The sequence below is a fragment of the Haplochromis burtoni genome, unplaced genomic scaffold (genome assembly GCF_018398535.1).
Source record: "Haplochromis burtoni strain Fernald_Lab_line unplaced genomic scaffold, NCSU_Asbu1 Contig_9, whole genome shotgun sequence".
Taxonomy (NCBI): domain Eukaryota; kingdom Metazoa; phylum Chordata; class Actinopteri; order Cichliformes; family Cichlidae; genus Haplochromis; species Haplochromis burtoni.
This window is the reverse complement of record NW_024582370.1, coordinates 3,116,584-3,133,074: the sequence shown is the minus strand read 5'-3', so window position 1 is coordinate 3,133,074 and position 16,491 is coordinate 3,116,584. Positions and strand designations below refer to the sequence as shown.

General features: G+C 40.5%; 1 protein-coding gene across 6 annotated transcripts in view; it reads left to right on the top strand.

Moving 5' to 3' along the window:
- The window catches only part of scn8aa (sodium channel, voltage gated, type VIII, alpha subunit a), a 51,388-nt gene extending 35,532 nt beyond the window's left edge, over positions 1-15,856 (top strand). For all 6 annotated transcript variants that reach the window (XM_042228001.1, XM_005914831.2, XM_005914829.2 and 3 more), the window contains exons 21-27: positions 2,811-2,933; positions 8,547-8,831; positions 9,198-9,251; positions 9,701-9,838; positions 9,927-10,031; positions 10,134-10,404; positions 10,527-15,856. In XM_042228001.1, coding sequence (XP_042083935.1) covers positions 2,811-2,933; positions 8,547-8,831; positions 9,198-9,251; positions 9,701-9,838; positions 9,927-10,031; positions 10,134-10,404; positions 10,527-11,683 — 2,133 coding nt within the window. In that variant the 3' untranslated portion in view covers positions 11,684-15,856. The remainder of the gene's footprint in view (positions 1-2,810; positions 2,934-8,546; positions 8,832-9,197; positions 9,252-9,700; positions 9,839-9,926; positions 10,032-10,133; positions 10,405-10,526) is intronic.
- Positions 15,857-16,491: the final 635 nt, after the last annotated feature.

Below are 16,491 nucleotides of genomic sequence, written 5' to 3'. Positions count from 1 at the left end.
TTCCCTCTTGAAAGTGTTACCTCAGGAATGTGGTGATATTGTGCTGAGATGTAATGATGGTGGGTGACAGGCGGCCGATGGTAAGTTTGGTCTTCACTAGCGCTCCCCCTCCAAAGAAATAAACAAAAGAAAAAAGAAAAAAGAACCAAAGAACTTGTGCTTGATGAGTCTGGGCTGTGTCATGGCCTCCATGTGCCTCTGCCGTCCTGTGTTGTTGGGTGAAACCATCGCCATGGACTCAGAAAGCAGGGGTGGTGGTGGGGAGGGCACCATCATTAGACCAGCCTGTGACTTTTAAGAGTGTGGATGTGGTTGGCTCTTTCTATGAGTGTGTCCCTCTTCATTTCCCTCTTATGTATCTTTCTGTTTTTCATTTGATTTGTGTTTTACTGATTTTCATTCAAAATGTGTTTTGTATTTTTATTATGTGTTTATTATTATATTACGGCCACATTAAGTCAGTTTGCAGCATCGTCATCATTCATTTACTCAACTCGTTTTTCGGAAATCACAGAAGCAGATGTTTAATATTTGAATACACATTAACATACCTTTTTGTCCTAAATAATCTGTTTATCTTACGACAGTAAAATTAGGCTAGATAACTGACACTGGGGTGTGTGAGCATCAGGGTGACAGGGGTCATACTTCATTCATCTTTCTTTTTCACTCAGATTATTATCATTGTTTTGTTGTGTTTTTCCCTTTGTTTTCAGTTGGTTTTATTTCTGTTTGGTTTGTGCTGTCGTCATCATGGGATCACAGCCCCAGATGTCATTGGCCTTGCCTTGCAGAGCTCTCTGAGAAGGACGTTGAGACACTGAGGCCGCTACCACACAGCTGGCCCAGCAGGTGGGCCAGAGGCCAGGCACCCCAAATGGGGGCTCTCCAAGGGGTCAGGCTGAAGGTGACAATTACCCCAAACACTGTAGTGCAGACTAAGGCAAAATCTTTATTTTACTGTCTCCCCCTGAGTATAGATGCTAATTCATTCAAGAGGCAAGGTTAACGATTTTTTAAAAAGTAAGTACCACAAAGTAAGCCCTTGGAGAAATGTCAATTTCTCTGTCTATCTATTTTGGTTTATTCATTTTATTTATAGTAAGAAGAAAATCTGAATACAAGCCGATACTTTTCCTGCTGTTTTTTTCTGTAGCTTTTATAGACTTTTAAGTCTCATGTCGTCTGTGTTGATGATGGCATCAGTCAAAATGAAGATTTTGCCTGTTATAAACCTCCCTCCGTGATTTTGGTAAGCTTTGGATGTTGTGTACTTCTTGCGGTGAGTTTGACCGGTTGGTGTCGGTGGCTGGTTGGAGGTGCTTTCACATGTGTTTACTGTTGATATTTTTCCTTATTTGTAAGGAACTGGTGCTCCCCCTGTTTTAGACCCTTCAGCATCACAGAAATTGCATTTATGGAAAGAAAAGACTTCCTGAGGGTACAATTCCTGCAAAAAAAGGCCAGATTCTTATACAGCTGGATACATTGGTTCCATCTTGAAAAATGTGCATCCATCCAAGCGATCCTTTTATCTTTGCGATGCTTTCCTGTGCTGAAGACAGGCTATAATGGCGGCTAGGACCTTTAAGGCGACTTCATCAAGGCGCTGTCAATACTGCACTTCTGAGCACTCAAAGAACGTGAGTGCAGCTTATTGACCACACTTTCCATAGTCCATTTCCTCCTTGCTTAGCAAAACAATACTGTTTATGTGCTTAGCTTAGAATGGCTATACCACTCAGTGCTTGATGATTCTGTTACCAGAGCAAAATTGTATAGACATGATCTAAATTTCACAGTGATTTATTGCTACGATAAGAGTGCTGTACATTTACCACTGCTGAGCATGTGCGCACAGTTTTGTGAAGTAGTTAGTTAACTTGAGGATTAATTGCTCTTCAGCTGTGGTGATCTCTTCCTGACTGCTGCTGGGCACAATAAGGGCCCTCACCAGTTCCTTTGAGGTTGTGTGCCGTTATTGTTAACCATTGTTAACTGTGTGTAACTCGACTGTACTCTGTGTATTTTTGTCCTTTCAGTGCCATCCAGTGCTAATAACTATATCTGATGTGCCCTTAACCTCCATCCCTGTTTCTTGTGTGTGTTTCGTGTGACTGTGGCTCTCCTTTATGACTCTAAATGCTGTGTAGCAAATATGATTTGATGTCTGAGAAAGAAAATGGTAAAATGACACACTTGTACATGTTCACTTGTATTCTTTCTCTTAGGTTCCGTTAGTTTGTCTGTCTTAAATTATATGGGATTTTATGCCTCAGCCCAAGAGCGACATGGAGAGACAGTGTTAGAGGGGCAAGGGTAAGGCTCTCAAGTCTGTTGGGTTTTTAACAGGATAACCTCTCTCCTTCCCTCCCTCCCCAAATCCTCTTCCTCTGCTCTTCCAGTCCCTTCGCTTGTATCTTTACTAGATCATGTAGCACTCTTTTCTGTCTAATTTACCCTCTATTTGAGTCTTATGTCTCTACCTCCTCTCTCTCTCTCTCAACCACAAATTTCTTTGCAGGTACAAAGGACTTTTCACATCTCGTCAACTGCCCCAAAATAACAAACAATCCCTCTGGCCTACTGCTTCTAAAAATACTACGCACATAAAACCTATACTAAACACTGATCTTCTCTCTCAGTGTATATACATGTATAAATGCAATATTATACATGCATATACATGCATAGATTTATGTGTGTATGTCAAGCAACTCTCCGCCTATACCAGGGCCGTCTCTCTTCCCTAGTGAATATTCTCACTTCTAACAGTTTGGAACCTCTTTTGCTTCTCTGTTTTTGTGTAGGTGTCTATAGTCAGCCTTGTAGCTAATGCGCTGGGCTACTCCGATCTAGGGCCCATTAAATCACTCAGGACACTAAGGGCCTTGAGACCCCTCAGAGCCTTGTCACGTTTTGAAGGGATGAGGGTAAGATCCAAAGCTAAGCAGCTGATCCTTCCGCATGCCCATTCAACAGTTTAAAGCATGCTAGAACTGATCTAAAAGCAAACTAAGAAGACAAAAAAACAAAAACAAAAAACAAAACAAATTAAAAAAAACCTCCAAAATATTGGGAGATTGTTTTTTTTAAAAGAACAGGAAATGAAATCCAAAAAGTCACCCTTCCATGCGCAATCCTGTACCATGCCTTTGTTAGAGCGAAATAAGAAGTCATGATGCAGCTGGGAGATTGAGTAAAGTAACACTAAAGTTGTATTACTAGTAGAATAACGTGTATTTCAATTGAATTTCTTTAACAACAGCAACCAAAAAAAAAAAAGAAAGAAAAAAAGGCATAAATTGATTTGTTTCATCATTAAAATTGCCCAAAGAGCAACAGAAATCTTATTCACAAAGCTGCCTCATCACACGAGTGACAAATTGCAATTTCCGATGACTTCATTTTACTTTGTTTCTTCTTGATTGGCCAAAGTGAATGCCAAATTGGTCAAAGCTAACCAGACTTACATGCCATCTCATAGAGCATTCAAATCAACAATTAGCTGTTCATTTGGCCTGATTCTCAACCACTGCTTTCAATTGAGAACCCCTCTCCCCTCCACATGCCCCGCTCCCTCTTGCTCCCATAACCTCCCCTCTTCCTCAGCTCACACCATCCCTCAATGCATCTGGCATCGAGAACAACCAGCAGGAACCGAGGAGCTGCGGGACACCAAAATCTCTGCCTAACCAGTCACACCAAAAACTCAGTGTGCAGGACGACTGCCAAACAACCGCTCAGAGGAGCGTGTCTTATTTGTAAGAACAAACTGAGTCGGTTTGCAGAGCAGAAATTATTTGCTGCTACAGTACCTCTGGTTGCTTGGGCTGTCTCTTCCTATGATACAAAGATCTGATTGGTCATCTTTGTGACTGGCGGTAGTAGTAGGTTGCACCTGGTTGTTGTCACCCGTAGTCCCTTCTGTCGCTTTCTCTTTCTTACTCTCTCTGTCTCCTGATCTCATTCGTCTTTACCTCTCTTTATACTGGGACTGGTTGCCTTGTCTTCTAGTTTGAGCTTCTCCTCTTCACCTCAGACTCTCCCCACCTTTTCCTCAGCCCCACATATGCGGCACTGTGCAGCACCCACCTTTCCTCCCCCCTTCTCCCCTTCCTTCGCACCCTTACCCCTTCACTACTCACTCCACCTCGACCCGGTTCAGCTGGGCCAGACTGCTGGAGGGTCACCACACTCTCTTGCTTGTCCAGGATCTTTCTGCATCAGGGACTGAGACAGAAACCACACACTCACAGTGCTGTGGCTTTGGGAGGAAAGTATTTGTTAAGCTTCTGCCAGTGTCAGCACTTTGAGTTCTACTGTTAAAGTAAACGATCTGCTAACAGTTCATTCTGGTGGCAGCTTCTTAATGCAAATGCTTCTCAAAACTGTGCATATTAATGTATGTATAACGAGTCTTAATGCCTTCCTTTGGGAATGCAGGCAGAAGCTTTGCAAATATGTTAGGCTGCCATTTCACACAAGGCATTACTGCTGTCATGTCATGGCACCGCATTCTGTAGCGCATACAGCAGGCCCTAGCTTTCTGTTGCCTTCCACTCCCACAGGAAGTGAAACTGGGAGGCAACAACAGGCCCAGTTAAACTCTGACTTTGAGTTCTGGGTGGACGGTACCCCGTTGGTTCGCTAGGACTACAGCGTTCGAGCAACACTCTCAACCCTAGACAGACAATGTGTCGTCCTTCTTAAGCATGTCCCAAAAATGACAGACCAGCAGATAAAAGACAAAAGGCCTAGGTGGTTATTTCAAGGGCAGATTGACCATAAGTGGATTCAATCTTCAAATTTGACTCGTAGTGAAATTTCATTCATACTACGTATCCAGCGACTAAAATATGATGCCGTTGCACAAGAGCAGACATCAGCGCTTTTAGGCCCTGGATAGGCTTTATGGATGTTGTCATAAACGTTTCACTGAAATTTCTTTGGTTTAATTGTGCAGTTTGAGTTTGAGCTGCACAAAGATAAGTTGTCATTTTTGGGTTTGGCACATTTGCCTAAATATAGTGAACTGCTGCCAAAACCAATGCCCCTATGAATTAACTCATTCACTGGGAGTATGTGGTAAGAGAGGTGAGGGTGGCCCAGTAATGCGAAGGGAAACAAACTTGAGGAATTTAATCCTGCTGTATCAGTTTTTTACGATAATGTCTATGTTCATCAATCGAGTTACCATTTTGTTTGAACTGGAAATGAAAAAAAATTGAGGTCAAAACAATAAATAAATGAATAGAGAATCAAATGAATAGAGAGATGACACCAAATACAGGAGATTATGGGGAGTTATAACAATTACATCTTTTAAAAAAACAGTCACTGGCTGAGTCCTGATGCAACTGAGCCGATCCGAGTGAGCAGTGAAGCTACAGTGAAATGCATTGCACTACCTAACACGCAATGGCTCTGACCTTGTACTTGGCTCTCTTTTTTTTCGTAATTCTGCCCTGCAATTTCAGTTCCAGCTTTTTGACAAATGCATTTCACAGGAATGCAGCTTCAGTACATGCCCTTTTTTCTTTACAAATCCACTAAAGTTGAAGTTGTAGTAACCTGGCAGATTTAGCTTTTCTAGCTTTTCTAGCCTTAAATGTTATGGGGTCTTTGTATGTAACCTCTGAACCCCATTGACATTAATTTCCTGCATACACTATGGTCAAGCTATGGTCGTTCACCTCTGCTACATTAGGCTGTAGATGCTTTCCACATATCATAATGGTTTCAGCCTTGATCTCTTTAGCTGCTATCTCTCTATCCACACACTTCTCTGTTTATTTATGTATTGATTTGAGCAGTTCTTGAGATTGCACAATGCCATGTAACACGCATGTATTTTGCATTTTTGAAAGCCATTTTCCCTCTTTTGAGAATGCTTTCCACACAGCATGGCCTAATTCTTTTTTTTTTTCAAAACATTGAATTTTTGGGAGCGGTTAAATTGTTTCTTAGCTCAATCAAAAAGAGTCATTCTCTCAGCACGTGCATTGGCGCCACTGTGAAGGGAAATCTGGTATTTTGTGAATTGCATGCCTTTTAGTCCTTTAATGTTACTTGAAAAACTCTTGTTGTTTTTTATCAGTTTGCATTTAACAATAAAAAACAATATTTGAATAGTGTACCCTTTGCATCCCCGCTGATTCAGCTCAAGTCAGCGGGTGAAGGTCGTGCACACGCTGAGAGAATCCTGCTCTAGAGCTCCTCCCTATCTGTTTGCAATGAGGAGGGAATATGGCTCCACAAAACGAGTCTGCCAAAGACATGCATGCTCAGCTGTCTGCCTGAGAGCTGCTGGTCGGCCTGCCTAACACTGGTAGTGAGCGGTTCACTATGTGCTGAGCTTAGTACTGGCAATGACAAATACATTGGATACTGGATTTGATTGCTAGATTTTGGGGTGGTGGTGGGAAAAATGTATTACTGCTATAATGTTATATTATTTAATGGGCTAGTTGTGGGAACAAAAGTAAGCTGTATTAGAAATATTGACTGTCTACGGTTGGGGTGGTAATAGGGGACACTTCATAATGCTATGGCATTAAAACACTTTAATTTTTTTACTGACAACCAAAGCTCTTTGATGTAAATTTACACACATCAAGTAGTCAAAATATTGCAGATTGTATTGATGCATGCTCATCCAGGTAAGCAAATCCCAAAAAGTTGATTCTGTTAATCTGGACGCAGCGTTTTCAGTTGGAGAAATGTTTTGTCACTCATCCAAGTGACTTCTTCAGCCTTAGCTAACTGCAGGTTTCCCCACCCTTATAAAGAGTACATTTGCACAACGACTGAAACTAGAACCACTGGCGAACAATGGCCTGTGAGGTCAGTTTCTTGATCAATGCATATTGTCATGACCATCGATCAAGAACGATCGTTGACCTCACAGCCCATTGTTTGTCAGTGGTGCTAGTTTCAGTCATTATGCGAGTGTACTCTTTATAAGTTTGACCTGTATAGGTCATTTGGATGAGTGACAAAAGATTTCTCCAAATGAAAACGCTACGTCCAGATGAACAGAATCAACTTTTCAGAAAATTGTATTTCACACTTGCAAAACTATCAAATTTTTCTTTTATTATTTGATCTTTATTAGTTTTTTGTAAATTTATATAAAAAATTAATTTACGTACATGTAAAATAATAACAGGAACACTTGGCAATTTTGTGAGTCTTAACAGAGATAAACCTTGGGAAGTGTGTTTATGTGTATGTGTGGGTGCTTGTGAGTGCTACCTACAACCTAATAGGACCAAATATATTGCAGTGTATAAATAGTCTAATTAAAATGTAACAGTCACTTTAAGAAATTAACTTACTTAACTTGTGTTTTTTAATATAGAAACTGTCATTGAAAATTCTGCCATACTGTGGTTGTTTAATACTCCACGTGTAAAAGTCATGCCATGCACCAAATAATAGAAACTATCATATTAAAAAAAGTGGCTTTTTATAGTGATTTTTTTTAAAGTACCATGTATAAATGGTACTTTAAATATGCGATCGTAAATATGCGATTCTTAAATATATTTGTAAGGTTGGTGCCTTAGAACATGTGTTTGTGTTTGGATGCCTATTACCGATCTACAACCTAACAGAACCAAATATATTGTAGTGTATAAATAGTCAAGCCAGATCACCATGTTACAGTCACTTACAGACATTAAATGACTTTTATTTATAGTAACTGTTATAACATTTTCTGCCATACTGTGGTAGTTTAATACTAGACATCACATGTGAAAGTCATGTACATGTCACGTACTAAATATGAGAAAAGATCATTATAAAAATAAAATAGGTTTTTATTTTTTAAGTACCATTTAACTGTAAATATGCAATTCTAAAATATATTTGTAAGGTTGGTGCCTTGGAACATGTGTTTGTGTGCGGATGCCTATTACCTATTTACAACCTAATAGAACCAAATATACTGTAGTGTATAAATAGTCAAGCCAAATTAACATGCTACCATTACTTGCAGATATTAACTTACAATCTGGTTTTGTTTTAATAAATGCATCCACATCACATGTGAAAGCCATGTGCAAAATAGTAAAAATGATAACATCAAAAATAAAAATGACTTTTATTTTTAAAAATGTACCATTTTTATCATAAACATACGACTCTTAAAGGTATTTATATGGGTGGCACTATAGAACTATAGTGTGTGTGTGTGTGTGTGTGTGTGCTTGAGTGTCCCTTAAGCAGCTCTAGCTGCATGCTTCAGCAGATCAAAGAGCATATCAGAGTCGCATCAGTGCTGCTCTAATTAGGCTGGGACTGATACAACTCTCCTTCTTAGTAATTGCCCACACTTCAGTATGCACCACACAGTGCTGTGTTTTCATCTACATGAAGCCATAGTGGAATTTCACAGCTCCTCTTAACACACCTGTATCACATGGTTGAATTTTACCTGTAATGCCATAACAATATGTAGCGTCACAGGGGTGGAGTGATGTGTGTTCGTTATTACGGTTCTGACATTGTCATGTCCTGTCTCCCCTGGTCTGGTCTAGGTGGTAGTCAACGCCTTGGTGGGTGCCATCCCTTCCATTATGAATGTGTTGCTGGTTTGCCTCATCTTTTGGCTGATTTTCAGTATCATGGGGGTCAATCTCTTTGCGGGCAAGTACTACTACTGTTTCAATGAGACATCCGAGGAATATTTTCCCACCAGCGTGGTCGACAACAAGACCCAGTGCTTCGAACTCATTAACCAAAACTATTCTGAGGTCAGGTGGAAGAATGTCAAAATCAACTTTGACAATGTGGGCGCCGGCTATCTTGCGCTGCTGCAAGTGGTGAGAGCATCACACCTAGTCGCTCACAGAATCCATTTCCTTTTTCTTCCGCCTTTTTTCCCTTTCTCATTTACTTTCATTTTTTGTGTTTCTTCGTGTTCTACACTTAAAGATCTGTTGTTACTTCACAATCCATTTGTTTTTTGCTTTTCACAGTACTATGATGCCTGTTGTTCATATTCATGGTGTATATTGGCTCGTCTCTTCATATACCTTTTTTCTTTGTTCACTCGCTTCTTTCTGTGCACAAGCTGTACCACAGGATGTACTTCAGTTTCGGTTTGCCATGATTGCAATTTATAATTTTCTTTTTATTATTTTCTTAGTTTATACAAAAATATTTAACCATGTCTCTCTTTTTAAAAGGCCACATTCAAAGGGTGGATGGACATTATGTATGCAGCTGTGGATTCAAGAGAGGTATATCTATATATCTGTATGAGTCTAATTTGGGATACATAACTTTGTGCAAGTGTTCAAATTGCTCTTAAAAAAGTAGTTCAACATTTTGTTTATTTAATTTGTTACATTTTGGCTAAAAACCTTCTGCTGAATTGTGATAAAGTGGCAAAAAAATTATAACTTTTTAGGGGAAATAGCCCAATTCCATGAAATGATGATTTCAGTTTTTATGTTTCTTACATAAAATAAATTACTGTTTATTATTAGTATTTAGAAGTGCTGAGAGGCAGATTTCATTACCTTTGGGCGGAGCCACCTGATCTATTTCTTGTTTCCAGTCTTGATAGTGAATTTGGAGAATTAAATTGTAACTCTTCCTTTAACTCTTGGCAAGATGGTCTTAAACTGTTCCTTGTTGTGTTAATAAAATACAAAACTGCTTTCATACATGTTTTCCTTTCTCCAAGGTGGAGAAACAGCCTGACTATGAAGTCAATATCTACATGTACATCTACTTTGTTGTCTTCATCATATTTGGCTCCTTCTTTACCCTGAACCTCTTCATTGGTGTGATCATTGACAACTTCAACCAGCAAAAGAAAAAGATAAGAAAATTTTAATTTCCTGTTTTGTACAGCGAGTTTCCATTTTGTTGGGATATGATTATAACCAAATCTGTCTTTGTCCCTTTACTTTGGAGGTCAGGACATCTTCATGACAGAGGAACAGAAGAAGTACTACAACGCCATGAAAAAACTGGGATCCAAAAAGCCACAGAAACCTATTCCTCGACCGCAGGTAGTATTTTTTCATTAGACAAATGTGTTAGCTTATTCAGCATATAACATGTTTGGCTAAAACCTCATTATATGTCTATCTCCTTGTCCTCTGACCATTTAGAATAAAATCCAGGGGATGGTGTTTGACTTTGTGACGCAGCAAGTCTTTGACATCTCCATCATGATACTAATCTGCCTCAACATGGTCACCATGATGGTGGAAACGGACGATCAGTCAGATGAAACCGAGATCGTCCTCTACTGGGTCAACTTCATCTTTATTGTAATCTTTACCACGGAGTTCTTGCTGAAGCTTTTTGCGCTCCGCCACTATTACTTCACCAACGGCTGGAATATCTTTGACGTTGTGGTGGTCATCCTGTCCATTGTTGGTGAGTGAGAGACATGAAAGATGAAGTAGAGAGCACATGATTTAGAAATATCACCTCAAGAAGTTAAATACTGATTATACTCTCTTCCTTTCTTCCTTTTTTCCCCTTTTCCTTTTTCTCAGGTATGTTCCTGGCTGACCTTATTGAGAAGTACTTTGTGTCACCGACCTTGTTTAGGGTAATCAGGTTGGCTCGTATTGGCCGTATTCTTCGTCTGATCAAAGGAGCAAAGGGCATCCGGACTTTACTCTTTGCTTTGATGATGTCACTGCCAGCTCTTTTCAATATTGGCCTACTGCTCTTCCTCGTCATGTTCATCTTCTCCATATTTGGCATGTCTAACTTTGGCTACGTAAAACATGGAGCGGGGATTGATGACTTGTACAACTTTGAGACCTTTGGCAACAGCATGATCATCCTGTTCATGATCACCACATCGGCTGGCTGGGATGGCTTGCTACTGCCGATCCTCAACTACCCGCCAGACTGTGATCCCAACTTGGAGAACCCTGGGACTTCAGTGAAAGGTGACTGTGGTAACCCGTCAGTGGGGATCTTCTTTTTTGTCATGTATATCATCATATCTTTCCTGATTGTGGTTAACATGTACATCGCCATCATCCTGGAGAACTTCAGCGTGGCTACAGAGGAAAGTGCTGATCCCCTCAGCGAGGACGACTTTGAGACCTTCTATGAGATCTGGGAGAAGTTCGATCCCACTGCCTCTCAGTTCATTTCTTTTGCCAAGCTACCTGACTTTGCCGATGCTTTGGAGCACCCACTTCGTGTGCCAAAGCCCAACACTATAGAACTAATTGCCATGGACATGCCCATGGTGAGTGGCGATCGCATACACTGCCTGGACATCTTGTTTGCCTTCACAAAGCGTGTGCTGGGTGACAGCGGTGAGTTGGACATGCTGAGGCAGCAGATGGAGGAGCGTTTCGTGGCAGCCAACCCCTCCAAAGTGTCGTATGAACCCATCACCACCACCCTCCGCCGCAAACAGGAGGATGTCTCTGCCAGAACTATCCAGAATGCCTACCGCGCTCACCTCATCAGGCGCGGGATCATCTTCAAGCGCATTTTTGCTAACAATAAGCTGGAGAACGGTGGGACCAATCAGGAGAAGAAGGAGAGCACACCATCCACAGCCTCTCTGCCGTCTTATGACAGCGTGACCAAACCCGAAAAGGAGAAACAGGATGATAACAAGGAGGAGTGGGCCAGGAAAGAGAAGGACAAAAACCAAAAAGATGAGTGGGAATCCAAGTGTTAGGATTCAGTGACTCTTAAACCCCAATAAACACAGTCAGATGAGACTCTGAGCCTGAACCCAACAAATGTCAAAAAAGTGATGATCATTTGCAAGCAAGAGAAATATAACAAAAAAAAAACCCAACAAAAAAAAATGTTTACATATTCAAATACTGCTGAGGCAATGTGGTTTCCTATGTCGTCAAAGACAGCTGAACCAAACACAATCAGTTTACTGCTGAACTTTTTCTGCATTGAGACCAAGCTCATAGAAATGAGGAATTAAAAAAAAACAATGCTGAAAAACAGTAACTCACAGTGTGCTGGCCATTGGCACACTATTTCTTTGGGGACCAACTGCCAAGGTACAGAAATCTCTGCCAGATGATTGGACAATTGCGAAATACCTGCCACCACCGAGTGTGGAACCCGGAGCTTTGCTGCGGGACTGGATCATGCCGATCCCAAGAGAACTGTATTAGCAGTCTAAAGGAGGGTCTTAAATGCTGAGTTTACCATCTTTATCGAGGAGAAAACAGTGATCAACCAAGCAAGTTTAGCTTTGAAAGAAACACTAGTGAGGGAGGGGGAACCCAGAACCGTAGACAAAGATTTTTGTTTGTTTGTGCCGAGTATACTTGCATCTTTACATTATTTGAGCAGCAAAAAAAAAAAAGGAAAGAAAAAAAAAGATAACATTTAGCCCATGTCACTGGTCTTTCCATCTTCTCTTTGTTATACTGACATTGAAAAAGACATTTTCTACATGGGCTTTCACACTCACTGGGTAGGGGTCATTAGTCATCGTTTTGACTTGGGCTGAAGGAGACTTGCTCAGACCGAGTTCCAGATAAATAATAATTATTGTGCTCGTTCAATGCATAGAAATGACTTGCATGAAGGCATGTTTTGACCAGGAATCATGCATGAGTAATCATAGTCCACAAGACACTAATTCTCAGACCACTGCAGTGGCTTGACTACAAGTTAGAGGCTGTCCACGCAGGAAATTACAAGAACTTTAGATGGAAAACAAAGAGTATTGGGGGAATGATATTCCTATGATCCCTGTCACCCTTCACTAGTTTTCCTTTTTGAACTGACAGATCTTCTGATTCAGCTCCTAATTATTTTTGTTTTTAATGTGAATGAAAGATGTAAGTACTCAGATGCAAAGTCTCAGTCGGATCAGCCAACAACACGAAGTCGAAGCGTTTTTTTGCCGCTTTGGATGTTTATCAACGATAAAGAGTATTATGAAGCAGAATATCCTCATGTTGAGGCTGCACAGATTTAGAGGGCCAAATCTGGGGCATACATCTCTTTGTTTACTCACCATGGAGTCACTTTTGTTGTTTCCTGTGGTCCTTATTAGGGCAGCGAGAGGAGGTGATGTTTCACGCCAAGGAATCCATATATGGCACTAGTGCTCGTGCATCAGTTGGTGTTCCCTTTACTGCTGTAGTTCCTGCAGAGGGGACAGAAATATGGTTGTGGTTTTTGTTTTTTCTTTCCCGTTGGTTCTTTTATTTTGTGTGTGTGAGTGTATAGGGCTAGTGGGAGAACTCAAAATTGTTTGGGTAAAAACATTGAACACTTTTACTGACTCAGAATTTCCCAGTGAATGATTTCTTAGGCAGTGCTTTTCAAACATGTTGAGTTGCCAGCTTCAGGAAAAAGCCTTGAAGTCCTTCTCTGATGTCCTTTTAATGGCTTTTATCAGTGGGAATGACACTGGCCATCTGATACCACGGAGTTAGCAGTGAATTATCACCAGGGCACGCCCAGCGTATAAGTAAGGTGGATAGCGATAGGGCTTAAGGTTTTCAGCTGTAGTGTTAAATGGATGCTGTTTGGTATTTCAGGGAGGTTGCTGTGTGATAAGCGTCACCAGATAACGGTGGACCAATAAATAGTTCGAGATCTTCCCTTCAGAGTTAAAGACTGACTGCCATGAGAAGATGAATGCAGATGAACAGAGTAGTGCTTTGGTCTGAGTCGGAGTGCTGAAAGTCCCATGTTTGTCAGTGTATCAATGTGCTTTTGTGGGACCTCTCAAAACACTGTGTGGTGTTGGACCCAGACTCGCACCATCTTTTCACATATTTGCAGCCTTTCAAAACGCTGTCACCTGCTTCAGAAGTAATTAGCCAGGAATGGAGTTAGGAGGGCTAACACTCGCCGAAAAAAATACATCAGCAGGCCTCTCATCGACGCAGTTATGTTGTATAATAAGCTTTGTGGGTGTTTTTCATATTAAAAAACAAACAAACAAAAAAAAAACAAAGACAAAAAACTGAGGCTTTGTCTGTTTCTAGACAAGACGCAACTGCCTCCATAGGTGTTCTGCCATTTGTTTTCTACACAGGAGTGATGGTCCTATTTATAAGTGGATGACCGGACTTAAATCCGGCATCCATCATCACACCACTAATGCCATTTGGTGTGTTTAACACTGCCTATACCAGAATCCCCTGTACAACAATGACTGAGGTCTGTTTACAATATGAGGTCTCTGAATCAGTTTGGCTGCTGCACACTGAAACCAAATACATTCCCAACGAGAACCACAGGAGGTGTAGGTAACGTCATCAGATTTACCCATGCTCATCTTGGATGTAATGTTTTAGAATGATGCATTCACACTTGAAAAAAGAAACAAGAAAAACAAAGAAAAACGAGCAAAAAGAAAAAAGACAAAAAATAAAAAGAACACAAAAACATATATATGTACAGTGCAGGCTCTGATGTAAATGGCACAATCGCTGAAAAAGAATGAACTTTTTGAGAGAAACTATAAATATTGTATTATATTCTTTTATTTTATCGGCATGCTTTGTTGTGTTTTTTTGTAAATACGGAATTTTAAAAATGTTACTACTAATAATCGAAAAAAAAAAGAGAATAATAACAACAATATAGAATGGCTTCCAGCTATGCCCTTTGTCACATTTGTTACCTTTTGGATTTTTTGAGACACTTTTCACTTTGTTGACGGAAATTGAATGAAATATAGATATTATATAATACAAAAGATATATACGTGTATACATATATGTCTATATGTATATACGTAAAACAGAAGAACACTGTTTGTCACATTTAATTTATGTGCAACACGTTCAGTGGATGTCTAAAACTGGTTGTTTCCAGCACCCTTCTATGTTGGGGAATATCTCATGTGCGATGTTACTGGATGTAGCCTAAACATGACAAACGGATAATGTTACCAGCACATTTCTCACTTAACTGTCATATCTCTCACGGTCAGAGTATACAGGACGCACCCACAGTCACAGACACACGAAGGTGACTTTTCCTCACTGCCCACCAACATCACCGGTGATCTCTTCCAAGAAGGACGTCAGCTGGTGTGACTGACTGCCTCACGCACCCTGAGACAATTCCTACCACGGGGACTTTTTAAAAAAATGTTTTCCTCACATGCCCACACATCAGTGCCATTGCAGCTCAACACACAGAGTCGCGTACTTGCTTCTCATTCTCACGTTATTTTCGTTGAATGGTTTCTTTCTAGTGTTCCACTCTATGGCATGTGCCTTTTTTCTGCTTTTTCTGCAAATTTGGATGTCAATGCCACACTGAAAAAAAATGTTAAAGAGAGAGAGAAAGAAACCAAAACATATTTCGAAACTGTGGAGGGTAGGAGGTTTTGGGGGGTGAGCACAACATTAATCAGGGATGTCGGCTTAGAAATACTGCCAGAGGATGATCCAGACACCCCACTTCATCTTAATATTCAACAGTGTGTGATGTTAACAGAAAAACAGCTAACTCAAAAAAAAAAAGTCCTGTTCTTAGTGCTATGTGTGTCACCCACTTGGCTTGTGAAAAAGCAGCTTGCCTTCTATATTTTGGTTTTCTTTCTTCTATATATTTCTGTTTCCATCTGAAATTTATTTTTGTATCAATATTTGATTATAGGACTCATTCTTTTTTTTTTAAAGCATGGTTTATTATGGGCGTTTTTTTTTCTTCCTTTTTTTTGCTGAAAAATTAAAAAAAGTGCTTTTCAAACTGTTGTTATCATTTGCCACAGTGATAAAAGAGGTTATACAGTACAATATGATGGTGTGTTGCACAACCACTTGGACTCTTGGTAAGAATATATGAAAGATTGTCTTCATTTGAGCACGAACCTTTTTATTACCAATAAAGCAGCCTTCCAGTTACACCTCCTGTGCTGTTGTTGTTTCTAAACGACACGTTTATTTCTTTTTGACTAGAGTGCCATGTCTGACTTGCTTTCACATTCACTGTGTGCACTTCATGTGGTCACCATTTTGTGTAGTTTACTTTTGTGGTGCTGGGTATGGATGGAGGAGAATCGCAGAGCATCCTGTGAAATGGAGCTGGCTTCTTGAAAGGCAGCCTTTCAAACGTAATGGACTTATTGAGTTTGTTAAGAGCCCGTGTCAACACCCCCTTGCAGGCAGAAGATGGACTATAGCCCCATCATTATGTAGTCCATTTGTGCGGTGACGCTCTTATTTGTGGTCCACTATAAAGTAAATCGCCCAGAGGTATGATATCAAAGTCTCCACCCCACAACCTCACAGTATACCGCATGAGAAAGGCATGCCAGGGGGATATTGATCATGTTTGTGTTTCCCATTAGTTAGACAGACGAGAGAAAGCACTGTATGGAGCAGGTGGAGGTGGAGGCTATGTAAATGATGCTTTGAGTTGTCCTCACGCTGAAAAGATGGCCAGTTCTCCGTGGAGAACCTCCCTCTGCTCTTTTTTCCCTTTTTTTTTTGTCACGTTACAAAATTCCGTCTTGCTGGTTCCCAGCTCCTCCAAGTCACG